The following is a 21163-nucleotide window of genomic DNA, read 5'->3' as shown; positions in this document are numbered from 1 at the left end:
TGACAATAACACCGGCAATAAGGGCATTGCTCAAAGTTTATACATTTATAAACTGAAACTTTCATTGTTTCATGTTTGTACCCTGATCAGGTAAACACTACTCTACATTGGTCTCACTTCAGTTCTCACACAAAAATTTAAAACCCATTTCAAGAAAGTGAAAACAAGATTTAAAATAATTTACATTAAAACCAATATTCACTCTGAAATTGCCACCCAGGGGTCATTGAATTGCCAGCATGTAATTTTTACAATTTCTTCAAATCAAGGACATTAGAATAGAGAGCCTTTTAAGTATTCTTAATTGTTTATTTACTAATGTGGATTTTTGTATTTATATTTGTGTAGACCTGTGTGTTACATTATACCGATGTTTCATAATACCTGGTGGTTAACCACGGTTAAACTTTTACCATGTGCAATATGTAAAAGTAGAAAATTACTGAAGTTGAAGGTTTTTTTTCTGTTTGTAAAAATGTGTCATTTACCCCGATGAGTAAAAAAACATGTGTAATTTGTGATATAAGATACTGTGGAATGTATAACTGAACTAGATGCAAGGACATACAGATAAATACATGAGACTATGATAGTTTCAAGGTATAAAACGATGGAGTATGCCCAATCTAGTAAAGGATATTAATTAAAAAAAAAACAAAAAAAAAAAAACACAGCTGCATTTTTTCCCAAGACGGGGAAATGTAGCTGAGAATAATATGACTGACACAGTCTCTATGAGAATCACTATTGGAATTCCGGTGTGCTCAGAATGTCAACAGTGACACACCCTGCTCAGTAATTTATTTAGCAATAAAGAATACTCCCATGTAATTCATAATTGACAATAGCTAGATGTCAAGTCCTATAACTGCTTACTATTCTATCAGTGTCAGAACCAAAGCCATCCAACCTTACATTTGTTTAAAAAAAAAAAAAAACAACTAGGTGAAAGAAAAACAACTGGATTCCAATAAGGTTAGGCTATTCCGAGAACATAATAAAGATAGAGCTAATTAACATGCATATGCTTAAACTCCCAAGTTCATGAAGTATAGCAAATTATTTTCACATTAATGAACACCGGAACTAGACCAAATGGACACCAAATTCTGCAATATACAGTGCGTGTGCATGTGCCTGTGCGTGTGTGTGTGTGTGTGTGTGTGTGTGTGTGTGTGTGTGTGTGTGTGTGTATATTATATAAACACTTTTAAATAATAGTAAAAGTGCACAAGGTACAACATCAATATAAAATGATTCATGACGTTTCCTTTGCCAGCTACAATGTCATAGTTCAATGGGTTGTTTGTATATTATATATGTCTATAACTTTCATATATATATATATATATATATATATATATATATATATATATATATATATATATATATATATATATACAAATCGACAAAATGAAACTCCATTAGATTGTCGTATTTCGTGTTTTATTGTCACAGCAAACGTTTTGTAATCTATATAGCATGGTTGCGCAGGTAACCTTTACAGTTGTTGTTGTTGTTACAATATCGTTTTAGTGAATCCCCAGTATCCAGTAATTGATTATGCAAATAGTATCTGCAGAGCTATGATTAAACCACAGTTCCACATCTCCACGACCTTTGTCTCTCTCAGGCAATTGAATGTAACTGACGAAGCTCATTCAGCTTCTTGTGAACTTGGGTGTCGGGACACGCTAAGGCTGCGGTTTCTCTTCAATCTCTGGACGTTTCGTAAGTGATGGAACTATTGAAGCTGACAGTAAGTTATAGTGTTAAACAAGTATTGCAGTAAATGAAAGCTGCATCGTCTTAGGAAAGGATACATTGTTTATGCTAAAGAATTTACAGACCGCTTTAGGCTATTGCTTCAGTTTCACATATGTTTCTAACATTGATCTGAAAAGCTAACGTTGTCGACAAAACATTTGTACCAGCGTTTTAAGAATGCGTATAGTATTTAAAATACATTAACAGTATAGTCATTGTAATGCGATAAAACTTGCTTTTAATCACGTTTATATTGTGAATAAGGTTCAAGTGTATGATTCAGAGTCAGACTGCAGTTTCAACCTTATCAGTTCGTACAGTTCGTTTTGTTATCACTATGCTCGTTTTGTTAACTAGTCTTCTATGTAAAATCATCAGAAGAATGAATAAACATGTTTAAGGACTTTACGTGGCTTATGAATCATGAATATCAGAGAATTTACTTGTGTGGTAAATTGATCACAGAAATGTCCACAGGCTACAGTGTAGGTTGGGTTAAAACCGCATGAATACCAGGGCTACACACTTTGAAACAGGAAGGGAATGTCACAGTAATCCAAACCCTAACCAGTTTTTTTATAGGTCCCTGCATAGAATGTCTTTACTGAAACAATATGCAGCAGCCTGAGAATGTTCTTGAAAAAGCAGAGGGATTTGAAACAGAATTAGAGTGGACAGACTTCACATGGCAGAAACAGAGTGGTGGACTGGCAGGTCATTCCAGTGCCGAAACCCAGACTGGTCCAGTTCACACAGAAGACAAGGAAACTCAAACCAGCTCTCCTATAATACAGAGATTACTGGATCAAGATGGGGCTGTCAAACCTTATTCCCAGTTCGACAGACAAGCCCCTGCCAGGATTTCCACTTCCCCTACTTTAAGAAGAATGAGAAAAAGCATAAGGCGCCCACAACTGCAACTGGACTTGTGGGAACATGAGAGGCAGAGCAACATACCAACTGACACAGCTAATGTTAGCATCTCCCAGACAAACCTCCATGTTCCTGGGACTCGTACATCATGTGTAACCAACCAACAGTCTCCTCTGGCCAGAGATGCTTCTTCCCCTGTGAACTGCAGTGTGGATTCAGCACAGGACTGTCTAGAAGGAATATCACCACCCCAAGAAAAGCAAGCTGGGGATTTTAATAATAAACTAGACAATGACCTTATTTATAGCAGACCAAAATCTCATTCTGCAAGAGAAATAAGCAGTGGAACATTTCCCTCATCAAATGATTGCCATCAGGTAACTATTTAATAGAAGATGTGGGTATGACAAATTAATAACTATTTGCTTGCCATCCTAACAGTTTTACAAAAGCTGAAAAGCACTCTTGGGTAATCTAAACAAAACAGGACTGTCAAAGTGCACAGAGGGCTAAACTATTGAAGAATCATATTGTATTGTAAAATAGAACATGACTGTGAGGAAAGCAGGAACGTTTTTCTTACCCTTAATCATGTTTCATCTCCCATGGCAGTAACCCATAATGAGATCTTTTGACAGCCTATGACTCAGCAGTTATAACCACTGACAGCGTCATGCAGCCATCAAGCAAAGAATGCATCTGAGGACTCCCTGCTGTATTCATAGGGGGCCCCTTGTGGTATTTATAAAGCATTTACTAAGTGTGTAGAAACATTGTGAAATAATAATGCATCCACCCTTCATACAGTATAGCTGAGCATAGCAAAACAAAAAAAAAATGTGTAAGGCTTATTTTTGTTCCAACATTGATATGTAATCATAATGCAATGGCCACTCATATATAAAGTTTCTTATTATTTCTTTCCAGGTGACAGAATCAACCCAGGACAGGTATGTGAGCAGGTAGCTTTTAGTAACAAAGGATTCCAGTGTGTCATATAAAATAGGAGATTAACAAAGCTTGCTAGGATTATATTCAAAATGCTGTCTGGTTCCCTTAGAAACAGAAACATGATTTTGCATGTTACAGTCTATTTTTAAAAATAACTTACTGTTTTTATACAATCCGTAAAATAATACATAATTAGAAACTTAGAAATATATGTTATGCTCCTGTTTGTCAATTTCCTCATGGGTTGTTTTCTATCTTTTATCTCTAAGTAGCCTACTTTATGGTTGCTAAGTTCATGGACATATTTTTTTACTATGTGCTGTATAAATAATTTTCTTTTATGACCACTAAAGGAACTGAGAAAAACGGTCTTTAGACAGTGTGGAGATGGTCCAAACTAAAAGAGACTGGGAGGAGGTTATAATGGAAAACTGGTCTTTTAATGCAGCTGATGAAAAGGAGGGAGTTTACAGTATACTATAGGTCTTCCACAACCGTGACTTACTATATTAAAGCCTTCTGGCGTGTGGTGGTGTGCTGCTGAGTGGGGGTTGTCAGCCATCATTGGGTGCAAACCAAGGTTGTTTTCTGGCAGTCTAAAGTGCACACAAGTCACAATCTAGTGCTTCCTACTGCACAATAGGGCCAGGCCTGCTAGCACAGACAGTAAGAAAGGCACACTGTCTTAAGTGCTTTCTCCAAACCTACAGCTGTTCAAATTTTGATTTAACAGTGCAACATATTTTTCTTCCAGGGCATTTCAGCAGCATTAATCAGTTTATATCCCTGTGAAAGGGGGATAGCAAGATATGCCTGTCTGTATATATACAGGTCACCCATTCATTTTAAGAGAACCAATAAAAGTGTTTGACAGTATCAGAATCTCTGGGGAATGTTTATCTGTCCTGTGTGTGTGTGTGTGTGTGACTATATATATATATATATATATATATATATATATATATATATATATATATATATATATATGTGAATGACATTATCCTGTCTGTGTTGCACTGAGGCTTGTTGCTGTGCAATACTCTGTTCAACAGTGTGTAAAGCTTGGAGAAACTCATTATCATTGGGTTAATTTATGAGGCCTGTCTTGATTCATGGTAATTAATGTAATTAGTCATTGTTCTAAATTGTTAATTATTTTAGGGATCATATTGCTTTTTAAGTAATTCACCGTTGAGCGTTTCATCATTTGTTTTCAAATTGAAAATGTACTGGTTCTGTTACTTTGGACTTGGGTTTACCAAAATATCACATCACAAAAAGGCTTTAAAGCTGGTAATCCTTCTCTGTTAGTTATAATTTGGAGTGGGCTTTCTGGGGTTAAACATCTCTATTGAAAAGCATTGAAACCAGTAGACTATATCAACCTTTACTTGCAAAATAGATTCAAAGAGAAAATTATTATGCAAATATTTGCAAATGCTTGTTGTACTGGCCTTTCATTTTATGTTTAAGGAACACATGTAATCAATGCAGTGAAACGGCTTGTGAGGAGAGTGGAAACAATTGAATTGGTCAATCAGTAAACCCCAAGAAAAATATCCTTGCCCTCTATTATTTTTACCTAGTGAAAGTTAAACATTTATGCAATCTCCCAGGGCTAAGGTATTTTATGTACTATTTAAAAATATTTATACAGGAACGCCTTAATGAGACGCAGAATCAGCTTACATCTTTAAAAGGCTGTTAAAGAGCAGCTTGGTCTGGGTATGAACTATCAGAGTTAACTAATGTAGCATTGTTCTTGTTTAGGTATCATTTTCTATTCCATTCATCACATCCTGTTGACACATTAAAACTCAGACATTTAAATAACCATGTGTGGTCTTAATAGAGCTCTCAGATTCATGTCTAACTTTTAAGTACAAAACATATAAATATGGAGCTGCTGTTAAGCTAATGAGTTTGGGATTAGATGAAGATAATTATATTGTCAACTAACGTTAAGTTTTAATCAGTAACATTGGGATTTCAAGATTAAGAGAAACAAAGTCCTGATAAAGGCAGTCTGTTAGTGTCTGGACTTTATTAGATAGATGTTTGGGGAAATACTTGCAGTGCAATGCAATGCAGTTCTTGAAACCCCTGAAGGCTTGAATGCCATTGTGATGTTTTGACAAGATACTGTTCTCGAAACAGTGCGGGACAAGCAAGGTGTTCCACACAAAGGGTCAGAAAACAATTCTATTGGTTTAATATTTATCAATTGGCAATGACATAACATCTTGGTTTGTAAACAGTCAATAAACATAGATTTCATCTGATATTGTCAGATTTATTTTAGAGAAAATAGTAGATGGCAGGCGGTGTATTATAACACTGTCAAATTCTAACGAGGTGATCCGATAGGCAAGAACCCAGAGATTGAATTACAGCATTAAATACTTCTGTAAATTGTTATTTTATATGATATATGATGTTTAACTTTTTATTCTATGTATTAAATATATATATATATATATATATATATATATATATATATATATATATATATATATATATATATATATATATATATATATATATATACTTTGCCGTGTAGTTGACATCAACATGTTTTAAAATGTATACAGTTATTAGGCTTCATTGTGTAATATATACTACTATTAAAATGTATAAAGGTAGACTGTTTTTATCCTAACCGTACATGCAAATCCCCAGCGACAGGGAAGTGGGTTATTTAGAGGTCTGTATATATCTAGATTGGTATGAAACATGGCTAGTGCATTTTTTAAATAGGGTTTTGAGAACATCACAATCTTTCAGTATATGAGCAGGGTGCTTAATCTTTGGTGTGGTGCACTTGTATTGGAAAAACAGATTTCAATTTTTGCACCTGCATTTCTTTAGCTGTGTCACTGTGTCAAATGTTTATTTAGAAAGATCTAGGTTTGTGGTCAAGCAAACATTAACTCCACAACTGTTTTGTGTCTGATCAGATATGCTTCAATTGTTATTGCCAATATATTTATACTGTGCTCCGTTGCTATGTAACAGCTTATGTATGCTCATATTTAATATTCATGTTACATTCTTTGGTATTATGGAAACACTTCCTGAAACACACAGTTCCAGTCTATTGTGTATATATAAGCTACAAGGTTGCATTATTCAAATAATAGTATTACAAAAACTTTTTTTTTATTATTACAACTGACCTTTAAGTGTGAAATTCCCTTTTGTTGCACTGGATTTTCTATACCGACTTATGCACTACCGTCTTTTTATGACAAGTAAATAAAGTTTGCTTAAACGTTTTGAAATCCATTGAACTGACCCAGGTCCCAGGTTGGCTCCGTTTTGGATCTCCATGTTCTTTTTACCATGTCTTGCAGTTAACTGTCCAGGTTGAATTCTTTCTTCAGTACTTCTGTGTAGTGCCTTGTTTTAATAAGCCGATGGAACCAAGTTGGAAAACAATCCTGTATGTTTCCATCTTTAGAAAACAGGTTTAAACTGGGAGTTTGTGAGCTCGTTAGAATTGAGGGCTCTCCCCCAGTATGGTAAATAAAGTTACCCCAGGAAAAACAAATCATGTTATTATATAGAAATATTGGACAGGAGTTAAATAATTAAAAAATGGCAATTGTGATATATGTGTAGCATGTGAAACATGTGGTTGCAGATTGGCTTGTAGACTGTAGATGGGACCGGACTGAGTTTTACAGCCGTCACATATTCTTGAGAATACCACAACTAAATTATCACATGGTTTATCTGATTGATATTTCCTGTATTTAGAGTGGAGAGCTTTGCTGTTTAAAAACACTAGGGTATCTTATTGGCTCCTCACACAGTGCTGTCATTCATTGGTGTATAGATAGTCTATCCAGTTCTTTGATCTAAAGATAGCAATTGAAAGTAAATGTATCATCAGATCTTTTTATCTTGATCTTAGTTTGTTATTACAGCAGTAACTGTAGCATTCATGCCAAGAGGCATTCAGAAAAACAAAACAAATGTGAGCTTCGAATTATTTTTGTGCACCATTTTGGTTTTAGAGAAGAAGATCTTTAGTCTTATGCAAGCCATGACAAAATTGTTCTGTACAATTTTTAGAAATAATCCTGTACGTTAACAACCAATACATACTGGCAGTCAAAAACACCCGACTATTGAGCAGTGATCCAAAGTAACTTATTCGTATGTTCCCACAGAATGCAGGAACGGCGACGCAGCTCTGTTGTGGTGAGTTTGCCTGGACTCGATGTATCTCCTGGGGACTTGTTTGTCTCAGATGGGGTAGCAGACTATCTGAGCCGTTCAACTTTATCAGGTAAGAATTTAACTGCAAAACAGCTGCACAATAAGCACATTTAAAATGCAATTGAGAAATACTAGCATAAACCTGACTATCACTTCAGCTTAATAAATTAATTATTATGACATTACAGGAATCAGTTCATGACCACAGCATGTAGAATAGTGTTTCATAACAAAGCAGTTTCCATATATCATCTTCAGCAGCTTAGTCAGCAGGTATACTCAAAGTATATCTTATTGTTACACGTACCTACCCCTGCAAAGTGTAACCACATGTTCTGAAGATATAGGGTCTGACTTTGAAAGCATTTTACTCCAGATAGTAAAGTACTTTAATTTTAAGTAGTTTAATTTTAAGTCTGTTTAGTAAGTAAGGTGATTTATTTTTCATTTTGTAGTTTGATATGGTGGCTTTATTTTTTCGTTTTGAAAAATTTAGTAATTTACACTTTTGAGCTAAAATCTTAGAAAATGTGCCTAACAGTTAAATACCCCCAATAAAGATTTTAATAAGCAGTGTAGTTGTACGCCAAATACAATCCACTTACTACAGGCCAGAAAGTCTACTCTTGGCTGCTTTGACCTCTCGTAGAGTGACTGTCAGCTTGTTCCATACTCCAGCTTATACGATATTCTGTAAATATGTGTCTTAGGTTTTTTCACTATAAAAAATATACTTTTCTTCTCAGCATAAGAGATTTGTACAACTTCTCCTGACCTGCAGCAGAGTAGATTAGGGCTTTGCAGGTTTCAATTACATGCTGTGTTAATCTTGCTGTATTTGTGCTTCTGTCTGGTAACATCTTTTTTTCAATGAATGTGAATGAAATATAGTGTCTCCTTACGCTGTACTGATGAAATATAGTCCAAAGGCCAAAATGCAAGTAAATGCCAAACTGCATTTTTTGCTTCAAGTAAAGTGTAGCTTGGTCTTATTTCTATTATTCTTTTAGCAGATAGCTGGGAAGGAACACAATAGGAAAGGTCACATCCATAACCATCTGGTTTCTAAACAGCAATTCAGGACAAAATGTCATTATTCTTTCTTTTTTTGTCTGTTTCAGAATTGGTACCATTTTTGTCATCACAGCTTTAAAGTAAATCTGCTATCTTTGTAAACAGTGAATACATCAATGCATTTGTGTTTTGTTTCAGATACCAAGAAATCCAAATGGCCTTTTTTGAAACGAGGGACAGTAAGTGACATTAATTCCTAAATCTGTAAATCCTTAATGAAAGTAATGAGCTGGTTTCTGAGACGAAAAAGAAAACAGTCACTTGGACTGATACACCGAATCTCATTTTTATGTGAGTAATTCTACTTACAGAGTAAAGACAAGATTAAGTTATTGTCAGACGTGGAGAAGTGTCTTTCATCTATACAGATCCAGGATTGGAGACTCTGCGATTTTCAAAAGTACAAGGTACTGGACTTACTCTTATCATATACCTGGTCTTTACTAAGGTTTACTGTAAGTACTGTAAGCACTGTACAGTATTGCAAATTAAAAGGTAAATCTTGAATACAGTATTAATCCTTATATGAAATATGCAGCTTTATTTTTGAAAGACTTTTATTTTCTAGAAACAACATTTTTAGATTTGATTTTCTCCAATTGCTTTGTCTAATAGGATAAAACCCTGGCTGAGTTTTTGGCGGTTCGGCACCCCGATGTTGAGCTGCAGAACTGCCAACATGGTTATAAGAGAGAGGAAGCGGTGTGGGAGCTTTTTACCAGCGAATGCGTTTACTTTCTCGACCAGCTGATGGTGCTTAAAGAGGTACAAGTGTATTTATCTTCACTCAGTAACTGCCCAAAACAGGACAATTGGTATAGTTGCAGAAGGGGCAGAAAATACAGTAGCACAAAGCTAGTGGCCATTTCTAAAACCTCACTACAGTAATTTAGCTTTTAGGAGTCTTTTCAGATGCAGTCCCCATGGCTGAAAAGGGAAATTAGTTAGTGAGTGTGGTAAATAATGAAATAAGTACAAACAGCAATTGAGAATAGGGGTGTACTCGTATTTTCTGAATACTTACCTTTAAGGAGTATTTGTCAGCAGATATTAAATAAATGAAAACACACTTATTTATTAATTTGTTGATTTCAAAACAAGAAACTCAATAATTGCTAAACAAGGGAAACTGAGGGATGGCATTGTCTTGTGTTGAGCAATTAACACGTTTTATTCCATTCAATTAATACCTAACAACTTTTATTTTCTGAGTTTCGGCACACCCCAAATAGAGAATTTTACACAACTAAGGATAGGATATTAAACTGGGAAGAAATACAAAATATGGAGATGGTATCAAATACCTACAATATGGAAAAAACTGAAAAATAAAAGTTGAAATGTATATTTATTCTATGCAGGTTTTCCTGAGCACCCTAAATAGCCTGCAAAGCAGTGACTGCCTTCTTGATGTTGACGTGTGGAGACTTTTTGCAAATCTGAACGAGTTGTGTCTGGTAAGGAGAGATTTTCCCACAGTTGTGCAGAAACCAAACAAAAAAAAACAAAAAAACAGAGAAACAATTAGTCACCAGCATCAATGTTTTTGCTTCTCTAGCCTGACCGGTTTTCTGACTCGGTTGCTTTGTTATCATGTATAGGGTATGGGAAAACACCTTTGTTGTCAGTTTTTCTTGAAATTACACATGCTGCAAAGCCGGCTTAACTCTGCGGCCTGATTTTTGAGACATGAGTATTTAAGTTAAGTTCTGAATCTGAAGTTTAGGAGGAGGGACCTCCAACACATGTCATTTACCTATTGTTATTAACCAGACAGATAATCTTTGAAGTTTACATGAAACTTTTAATTAAGTAAAATTGTTGGGTATTCATTGTCTTTATCTTTTAAACTGTCATTTTGTTTGGTATTTATTGGTTTCTGGCAGTATAAGCATGGAGTACAGGATTTAGATGCCTGACATGACTGTCTTTGGTTCTTTGGTCTGTAGTTGTTGGCCTAGTAACTGTCCTCCCCTCTTGCATGTACACTCTCGGGCCACACCTTTAGTTGCTGTGCTTCCTCATTGGTTTTCTAAAGGAGATGCACTGAATAGAAACGTTAATCAGTGTGTTTATTTATTTTTGTTCCTTGTGAATTTAGTGCTCACTAAATGTGTGGGATGACTAATTGTTACAAATTGTATGGCTTTTAGAAGAGGTTGCAGGAGGCCCTGTAGTTTTGGAAAGAACTGCCTGTTCTTATGGGGGTTTTAGAAATGTAGAATTGCATCACATTTAAGGTGTATTGCGAAAGCATTTACATATTTAGGAAGATTGTGACCTTATAGGCCAGTGGTGAACACATCACACCTGGGGGTTAAATGTTGTCAGAATAAATACCATTAAACCACTAAATTGGAAAGCCAGCACTGTCTTGATTCTCATAACGTATGAAGAAATATAGTAACCAGTCATCCAGTAATAATATATTAGCATTATTTCAAACTTGAGCACGATTGTGGAAGACTGCAGCTGCCATGTTATTGTTCTGAATGCTGCCAACAGGCAGTACTGCCATCAGCGCGGCCTCGTGGAATCAGGGTTATTGACAGATACTGGGCATGGCTTCCACGTCAGGTACAGATACTGTATTAAACATAGCTAAAGGCTTACGCAATGTCCTCAGCATTGTGTGTCAAGATACCTTTGAAAAATAGATAAAAGAGTTGCTAAGGGTAATGACTGGGAATAGCTTATAGTTATATACAAATGTGTCTTATCTTGCGTGTAAATTTCCATACTGTTTCATTCCAGGTGAGCTTCAGTTTCCTGACCAGCCTTTTAAAGGGAATCAATGACTCCTGGGCAAACGTAGACAAAAGTATGACGTCTTTGGAGACATTACTAACCAAGGCAAGTGCTGTACAAGTTTGTCCTGCAGTACTAGGTCTAATAAGGTCTAATGAAATTCTACAAACCACTGCATTACCACATGAATGACATATGACATATCCTTTCTCCAACAGCTCGTGATCAATCCTTATCTGTCTGTTATGCATATAGATAATAATCATGGGGATTGTCTGGGTTACTGTGATGTGATGTTAAAAGATGTATTTCAAACCTATAAACAAAATTCTCAGAGCATCAGTGTGGAGTAGTGGTTAGGGCTCTGGACTCTTGACCGGAGGGTCGTGGGTTCAGTCCCAGGTGGGGGACACTGCTGCTGTACCCTTGAGCAAGGTACTTTACCTAGGTTGCTCCAGTGAAAACCCAGCTGTATAAATGGGTAATTGTATGTAAAAATAACGTGATATCTTGTAACAATTGTAAGTAGCCCTGGATAAGGGCATCTGCTAAGAAATAAATAAATCAGTTTTAGTGATTATTTACCAGGAAAAACACACCCAAAGGTCTTGTATATCTAATTTGAGTAAAGAGCTAGCAGAATGGTACACGTATTGCTATGGGACTTAAATTGGAAATGTGTATTTCATCGACATCATCACTGTCTTTCTAATGAAAATGCAGTCAACTGGGAAACTCCATCTGGCTTTTTCCAACATTTAATTTCCAGCTCAGTAACTAGGTTACAGACTGCTACTGATAAATGGTGTCCTCTTTTTGTATTCCAGCATTTCAAAGAAAGTGTTTGTCACTGTCAGCAGAAATACTGCCTCAACTACTCCTCTGCTGTCTTTTACCTCGACAGTCTGAAGCAAAGAGAAGATTTTGGGATGTATCTGAAAGTAACTTTCTTTAATACCGCACTTTGTTAAGAAAATAAAATGTTTAAGAATGCCTTTAGGTATTATTACTGTGGTGCCATGCAAAATTCTATCTTTCAGTCTTTGAAAGTACTACCTCCTAAATCCTATTATATTTTGTCAGTGATTGTTAGTGAGTTCCCATCCAGTCTTTCAAATGGTTGTAATGCATGTAATCGTAAAAGACGCTATTGCTATATTGTGCTATGTGGAATCAAAAACTATAATGTACTAAGGGGAAGATTTGATTATTCTGTACCCCACCAAGGTAAGCCACCTTTTACAGAAGCAGATTGAAGAATAATTGTTCACAGTATTTTTTTTAATTGTGTAAGCCCTAGCTGACGTGACACCTTTCTCCTCGACAGTGGTGCGAGCGGAATGAGCAGTGCAAGCGATTACACTTGTCTGACATGCTGGTGGCGCCAATGCAGAGGTTCACCCGCTACCCTTTACTTCTCAAGAACATTTTGAAAAGAAGCACCAGTGAAGAAGAGAAGATTGCACTCCAGTCTATCATCAAACTAGTTGAGGGTTCCATACGTAAGTGTTGCACAGCATTTCAAACGTGATGGATCATTGATAATCCTTTGATGACTTTTGCAGTTTATGTACTTTTTCATCTTTGATGAGAAACCTGAATGCTTCAGGTAAGTAAAATGCCTTTAAATTTACAGCTTGTAAGCCCACCAACACGGTTGTTTTGCAGCCATAACACAAAAAAACCCCAACAAAAAATAACAATTAAAAATCTGCTTTTTCCCTACTGATGACTGGAAAGATCAGTTTGGCCACAAGTCACAGAACAGTGTAACTGGAAAAGATTAGTTTGTCCAAGAGTTGTTTGAAATTGTGAGATCAAATACTTCCTTTTCATCTTGAAATATTACTTACTGCATGGGAAGCCATTCACCAGGTACATTCGAGGATTTTGGAGCCACAATGCTGTTTAATTAAACCAGCTGAGTAAACAATAGAACTGTGTTTGTATGTGTTGCATCACTGGGTAAATACCCTGCTGCCTTGGAAAAAGTCATTGATAGGACTGTGGGACAATACACTTGTGCACCATTTTCAGGAGTTATTTCACTCCAGGTAGGTGTTTGGTCTCCTCATCATAATGAGAATGCTACCTGACCAGAATGATTGTATGTACTGATTCTGTTAAAAAGTACAATTATTACAAACACATGAATGATACATGTAAAATAAATGCTACATAGGAGTTCTAATTTGCGGGTTTTACACAATAAAGCCTGATACCGATCAATGGGAATTTTTAATTTAGGGTTTAACCCAATTTTACCAGATAATGGTGTAAACTACCTACCTCCAGGGTTCAAAAACTTGGTAAAACAAAGTTGCCACCAAATGAAATGATTGACTTAATTAAATCTAAATCAACCCCAAATATACATGTAATATGCATTTTTAAACCTGAAAAAGTGTAGAACTTGAAAATCAATCCACTCACGTGTTGGTATAAAGTATAAAGGGTCAATAGCAGCATTTCATTTGGTACCGTCTCACAATCCATAACCACCTACCCCATGTGTGTGGTTTAACATGTACTGTATGCATTTTGAATTGTCATGCAGCACTGTTCATCCTTGCTTGTGTCCTGTTGGTTATTTAGAAGACCTTGAAGGTAAAGTGAAGTGGCTCCACAACTTTCAGACAGTCCAGCAACTGCAAGAGATGATTGTCTGGCCTCCGGTTTGGGAACGGGATAAAAGGGCCTTTATCCCTGAGGTAAGTACTTTTCTCTACTTGAGAAAATATTTTGTTTCACTTAAGATACATTATTTTTCACATGCATATCACACAAAAATGCTAATAAAACAGAACTACAGGCATGTTTTTATTTTTGTGCCCACAGAATTTGAAGCATGTGTTGAAACAAACCAGTCTGGAAAACCTCATATCTTCAAACCAACATCTTTTACATGAAGGAAGATTGAATCTGACAGGTAGGTGTTGCATTTAGAAGGGCAGTTGCTGACAATGGCTACAAAATCAATTAACTGAGATAAATTATACAACTTTATTATTTTGCAGGAAGTACAAAGCTCCAAGAGGTATATGTGTTCCTGTTTGATGATTTTCTGTTGATTACCAAGAATAAACGCAGTAAAAAGGTAAGAACCTAAAATCAATACTTTTTAATTTTATTTGTGTGTGCAATTAATAACAGACTTTTATCATTTACTTCTTTGTTCGGGTTTTATTTTAAATAAAATATACTCAGGTGCAGAAACCTTTGTCTATTAGACTTGCAAGAATAAGCAGTAAGATAAAACATACTGTAAAGGTATAGTTTACAATTTAGTCATGCTACTGTATTTGGGTTTATGAGCTTTTCATTTTGTGTCTTTATTAAAAATACCCAATTGCCTGCAGGTTGAGCATCACTGAATAAAGTCTGAATCAATGTGTGAGATATTCTTTATTGTTTTACCTTAAGGAAATGTTCAAAGTCCATCTATATTTAGAGCACACTTCAGTACTGACTATTTTTGTTTTGATTGAATACTGAAATTGGGAAATTGATTTATTTTCTCCATGGTAATAAATAAAGAATTGTGTTACTTTTGCCGGTCCGTTTAGCTGGTCTCCTTGACTCTCTGTTTCCAAACAACACTGTCCAATAGCAGCACCTGCTGGGAGTCACAAGACATGAGTTGCTCACATTGTTCATGTCCAATCCCTTTTCAGCATCATGGGCTAGCTGTGTTTAGACAGGGTCTCTGTGTTGCTTCTGTGGGTGTGAGGTACTACCTCTTTCTTCAAAATGACTTGTTACGTAAAACTAGAAAAGCGTGTTTCAGAGAACAAAACCAAAGTATACCCATTGTCAAGACAGTGCATTTGTTCGCTGTTTCACTTACAGACAAGGTGGTGGAGTCCATATTCCTTTCACATGCATGTGTTCATGTTAGTACATGGTAATAAATAAATCGTCCCTTACTTGCAAATATGTGCGAAACTGCATTTTTGGCTATTTTCAGATTAAATGAAAAAATGAATGCCCAAAGGAAAATACATAACATGGTAAAGGACAAACCTGATCTCCGATAAGCAGGGAGATATGAAGAGGCTACTTTTGCCTTTCTTGAATTAACGTGTGTTTCAAACAGTAACATGTAAAGCAAAAAAGGAAAAAGTGGTACTTCCTGTTTACAAAATTCCTAGATCAGCAAGGCAGCCTCTATAAGGAGCAGTCTGTTTCTTGTTATACACATCATGCAACAAAATATTGTTTAGTTGTATTGCCATGTTTTCAAAAATATATTGTTACTGCAAAAATGTGTTTTACTTTAAATATTAACATTACATAGATATGATAAGGAATAATGTGTTGAAATGCTGCAGCATTGTTTTCAGTTGCATAGAAGCAATCCTTTACAGACCAGGAAACTCCATTATGATCTTTTTTTTTTTTTTTTTTTTTTTTTTTTACAAAATAATAACACTGCAGTTCAGTCTTTTGGCACAAAGACAAAATAAAACTGACAACAAATGCAAAAAGGGTGACACTTTAAATATTGTCAGTGATTTTTTATGCAAGTTTAAAAATGTTTTTTTTTTCAGTTTTCTGAAAGTAGCATTTTAGCAGTTTTGTCCTATTAGCAGGTAAGGGGTGAAATATGAATAATATTTCTCAAGACTCATCTTCAAGGTTTCTTTCTTTTCACCTTACAGAAATCTGTGAGCTCTGAACAAGCTACTTTGTGTCCACCAGTAAATCAAGAACTACAGACAATGCTCAAAGATGGTGGCACTTTCCATGTTGTTGACCAGCCAATTTCACTGGATAGAGTGCTGGTAAAAAACATTGATCAACTGAATGCAACAGGTAAAGCATACCTAGTTAAAGAGTAAGTAATGGGGTTCCGGAAAAATATAGCATTAGCTTATCTGTAATTTTTCTTTTCATTGTTAACATCCTGAAAACTTTTTACACATAACTTTAAAGTCTGGTTTCAAAGTTATTTTCAAAATTGCCACTCTAGTGCACTGATCGTGTAAGGATTATTGCCCACATTGTCAAACAGATAACAACCCATTATGTGGTACAGAACAGAAAAGCCAGAGCACTTCTTATAATTTTTTTTTAATTTTTTTTAATCGCTTTTCCAGCAGTGATTTACAGGACAGTCTCAAACCCCAGTGCACTAGAGCAGCCATTTTGAAAAGAGCTTTGAAACAGACTTTAAAGTTATAACTGTAAAAAGCTGTCAGGATGTTAACAATGAAAAGAAAAATTATAGACACGTTATTTAAACAGTTGTAGCAACACGTGGGGAACTGTGTCTGCAGTGTCCCACAGTCACATATTATGTATCAAGTCTTTGGTGTCCAGTTACTACATGCAACCACAACTGGTCTGTTCACTCAACTTCATCTGGAAACAGATCGTGTCGACAGATTGCTTACACTGCCCAAAGAGAGTTTCTGCTCCACAAACTTCAAACCCCTTGAAATCCACTATGTCACTCTGTGAGCCAAACAGACACCTAGTGCAGAAGTAGGAGGTTCTGAATAGCATTTATAAGGTATTTTGTAGCTCATACTGTATAGCAAATTATTGCGCTTCATTTTTTGGGAATCCATGTTCGACTTGTCAAAGGTTAATTATTACCCATGTGTGTGTTCACACAGTGGAAGTCATTTAGCAGCCAGCTGTAATGTGATAAAGTGACAAAAAGACATACGTGCTGTGAATTCTAGAGAGATATATTTATCTTCTTATCACATGCAGTGAATTAGATCATGGTTCTCCCCAGAGCTGGATTTATTTAGCAATTGCTGGCTGTTGGACTAAGTGACAGGTAAGTAGACACAGAGTGCAAAATTACAGGCCATTCTTATATACTGCATTGGTAAAAGGAGGGACTAATGTCTTTGTTTGCAGAATAAGGTCCCTTCTGTAGATAATCCATTAAAACACACCTGTACTAACTAGCATACTCCTGAGAAAGCAATCTCGCAAGCCTAGAAATGTTGTTGAACCCGAGACTGCACCAAGGAGTGGCACACTATCCCTAAAGAACACTATTATAATCCAGAAGATACCACAGTGAGCACCTGCTTTGCATAAGGCAAAGGACAGAGCCACATGTTTGAATGGCATAACATTTCCTCATCATCTTAGTTACTAGCCCAAGTCCATTTTGTTGGCTGCTTTTTTTGCTGCTGTACATTCCACTAACTTTTTACGGATTTATTTCTAGGCTGTGGATTACGCAATGCATTTATTATAATGCATCAAAACCGATACCAGCAATGCATAGGAGTCTTCATTTTGCAAGCACAAACAGAATCGAGCAAGGTAGAATGTAGTTTATTATTATTAATTATCTACATGATCCAGAAATGTATTTGTATATATTATTAATTACATTTTAAATAAATCAACCTGACTACTGTACATCTTCCCTGGCAGCGTATTAAAATATGGGTTCTGCTGCTTTTATTATTGGTTGGACCCCGACACCATTGAAGCAAATTATTTGCAACCAATACCTATTTTCATTTGTTTCAATTGTAACCTCATTCAAGACTGGCCCAGATCATCTGTAGAATAAATGAGACTTAAAAAGGACAAAGAAATGTGTATTGTTGCGGGGTTTTTTTTTTTTTCGTGGTTTATGCAATTATAGTACATCTTTGTTGATGTCGGTTTCACAGAGGTTTGGTCAATTATCAAAACGCTGCTTTGAAAATAAACAGTCTTATATTTTAAATTTTCTAGAAAACATGGATTTTGGAAATAGAAAAAGCAGCTGAGGCCCTATCAAGGTCTGAAACTCGGAAACCAAGGAGTCAGAATGCACCCTCATGGCTTGAATCTTCACAGATTTAACAGATGTGACTAGATCCAGTTCAGACCTGCCAAGACCTTGCTCTGGGAAGATAAAAAAAAGTGTAATTTAGTTTTGTGAGAGTGTTACTTTGTCTGTGTAATATTGTACTTTTTTTTTTTAAATAAATGCATTTGTTATAATTATTTTTAAAGAAGCCACTATATGCAACTTCGATTTAAGTTTGACATTCAGAATATTTTTTTTATTATTATTATTATTTTTTAACAACACATCCGATTTACAAATACTGAATAGAGGAATCACTAAAGAAAGGTCCATGTCAGTGACTGGGTTTGAATGTGGCTTAGGTAAGAAGAGAAAGTAACAGTATATAGCCAGAAAAATAGATTACAGGATAGTACTACCCATGTTTTAGCATACCACACAATCTGTGACAAGCTCTTCCTCATAATGAAAAACTGCATAACTACATTTCCTACCAGTAAACTAGAAATAAACACCTCAAGAAACAACAAGAAAAAAATAGAAACACCTAGTTTTATTTACCCTTAGCCACGTGGGCAAATTAGAAAACAAAGGTAACATCTGGACAAAAATAACACTCTTTCCTGATAATTATTGAAGTCATTGATCCATTTGTGTTTAAAGTGGCAGTAAACCGCTTCATCAGCATAGAAGCCTGTACATTTAACTAAACAAAATGAAAAGAAAAGAGCATTGCAACTTAAGGCACAACTACATGATCACAAATGACAAATGAAAGAAACAGATGTTTCATGCATGGAGATCTACATCTACTGTAGGTGTACCCTTTTACAATTAAGTCTGTAGTGTCATCATGTATAAATAAACATTGTATTGTAAAACAACAATGACGTTCCTTTTCTTTTAATTGTGGAATTCTTACCAATGTTATTTTACACATTTCATACAACCTTTTTTTTTTTTTTTTTTTACACTATTAACATAATTTGCAGTGATAACAAAATGTAAAAATCGGTATAATAAAAAAAACAGGACAATGATCTGGCACTGCCTAAACAAAAGAATACCATTATTATTTAGGACAAATGAATTCAGATCATAAATTTCATGATTGATAAAAGTCTGGAGGGCTAAAATTAAAAAGAGGACGTCAATGGCACTCAAGCAGCTATGTGATAATTTGCTGCAGGAAAGTGCATATAAATAGTAGGTAGTACGGAAATATAGGCAAAGAATATAAAAAAAAAAGTTACACAGAAAATACATAAATTTTGGAGAAATCAGTCTAGACTACAAACTAATGTGTTTCGACATTCTTTTGAGGGTACCTTAATCCCAAATACAACTGAGAGGTAGACACAAAATAATTTGATCACTACACTGTGCTGAACGTGGCTTTCCTGTAAATGTTACTGTACGACACATTAGCAAAAAGCCCAATTACTATTCTCAACTGGGCATTCAACTGTGACATGCTTTGCCAGTATGCCAAACAAAGGCAATTCATTTAAAGAATAAGGTTGTCTATAGCACAGAGGAGATCTGCAGCTTTCAAATTCGGAAATATTTATGGCACAAGACAAGCGTACAGACACTCTAGCAGCAAAATCCAATGGAAAATGATTGGCATTTCAGGAAAACTGTCCAATGAGTCTGGAAATAAATTTCCCCTTGTTAAAACACAATTCCTCTGAATTAAAAAAAAAACAAAACATTTTTTTCTTTAAAATAAATCTTACATTCTGGTTTATCCACAGCTAATCCAACTAACATAATCATGAGTATTGTCATCATATTGCATGTCTAAAAGCATCACCAAATAGATTTTATAAAACAACTGTATGTATATGCATATACCAGAACTTAAAAGGAATACAATTAAAAAACAGTTATACCCAGTCAGCATATACCATTATATATATAAATGCAAGCATCAAATTAATATATATATATTCTATCTTTATAAACAGCAACTTTGCAACTGGTTAATACTGTGAACAAGCAGTCAGTTGGAACCAATTTGATTTGTTGTTTGTAGAATCTGTTGATTTCTACCTGGCAGTGTCATGAATAATATTACAAAAACATGCTGGGCCTCACAGATCCAGATTACCTACAAACAGCAATCTTTGGTGAAATACTTCCTAGCTGGGAACTAGTGGTGTCTTGATAAGCCTCCAGAGATGTGTTCATCAGGTTAAATTTGTAGAACCAACTACTCCTTTAAAAACAAATCAATTACCAGCTTCCACAACTAACATGTGAAAGATTTTCATTACTATGTTCTCTAGTACATTTATACATACATTTTGCACAGAAGTGTTTATCATTTCCCAAAAGCCAGCTAACTTTTATTAAGATGCATCGGTTCAAATCAGAGATTAAAGAGAGCAATTTAGGAGGCAGCACATCCAACCAACATCCCGATCAGCACTCTGAACTTAGACTGCACGCCAGATAATTCAGAAGCTTTAGCAAAACTCAAAAACCCCTTCAGCCCTCAAAAATCCACCAAGATCAACACGCTACAAGCCATTAGTCCCTGTGATCCTATGCCGTATGCTCTGTACAATACAGTAATCAAATCATTCTTAAACTGAAACAGTACACGAGTGCATGTCATCACTGCAGCTCATCGAAGCAGGTGCTGCAGACTCGCACAGGCTTCTTGGATGAAGGGGTTAAGGCATTCCTGGCTGAACATTCACCGCAAAAGATATTCCCACAGTGTCTACAGTGATGCTGTAGAGAAAT

At 35.6% G+C, this 21163-nt stretch overlaps 2 protein-coding genes across 5 annotated transcripts in view; one reads left to right on the top strand and one right to left on the bottom strand.

Moving 5' to 3' along the window:
• Positions 1-1638: 1638 nt before the first annotated feature.
• LOC117415489 (pleckstrin homology domain-containing family G member 7-like) lies at positions 1639-18805 on the top strand. The gene is made up of 17 exons (XM_034025934.3): positions 1639-1759; positions 2350-3017; positions 3568-3590; positions 7767-7885; positions 9028-9068; positions 9201-9296; positions 9505-9654; positions 10251-10346; positions 11644-11742; positions 12465-12578; positions 12965-13139; positions 14233-14348; positions 14476-14566; positions 14655-14734; positions 16299-16452; positions 17831-17928; positions 18352-18805. The coding sequence occupies exons 2-17, from the start codon at positions 2382-2384 to the stop codon at positions 18460-18462; spliced, it is 2199 nt and encodes a 732-aa protein (XP_033881825.3). The 5' UTR covers positions 1639-1759; positions 2350-2381; the 3' UTR covers positions 18463-18805.
• Positions 18806-18942: 137 nt separating this feature from the next.
• LOC117415488 (early endosome antigen 1-like) overlaps positions 18943-21163 on the bottom strand; it is a 37053-nt gene continuing 34832 nt past the window's right edge. For all 4 annotated transcript variants that reach the window (XM_059027072.1, XM_034025932.3, XM_059027071.1 and 1 more), the window contains one exon: positions 18943-21151. In XM_059027072.1, coding sequence (XP_058883055.1) covers positions 21032-21151 — 120 coding nt within the window. In that variant the 3' untranslated portion in view covers positions 18943-21031. The remainder of the gene's footprint in view (positions 21152-21163) is intronic.

Source organism: Acipenser ruthenus, chromosome 7 (genome assembly GCF_902713425.1).
Source record: "Acipenser ruthenus chromosome 7, fAciRut3.2 maternal haplotype, whole genome shotgun sequence".
Lineage (NCBI taxonomy): Eukaryota > Metazoa > Chordata > Actinopteri > Acipenseriformes > Acipenseridae > Acipenser > Acipenser ruthenus.
This window is presented reverse-complemented; position numbering and strand designations above follow the sequence as displayed.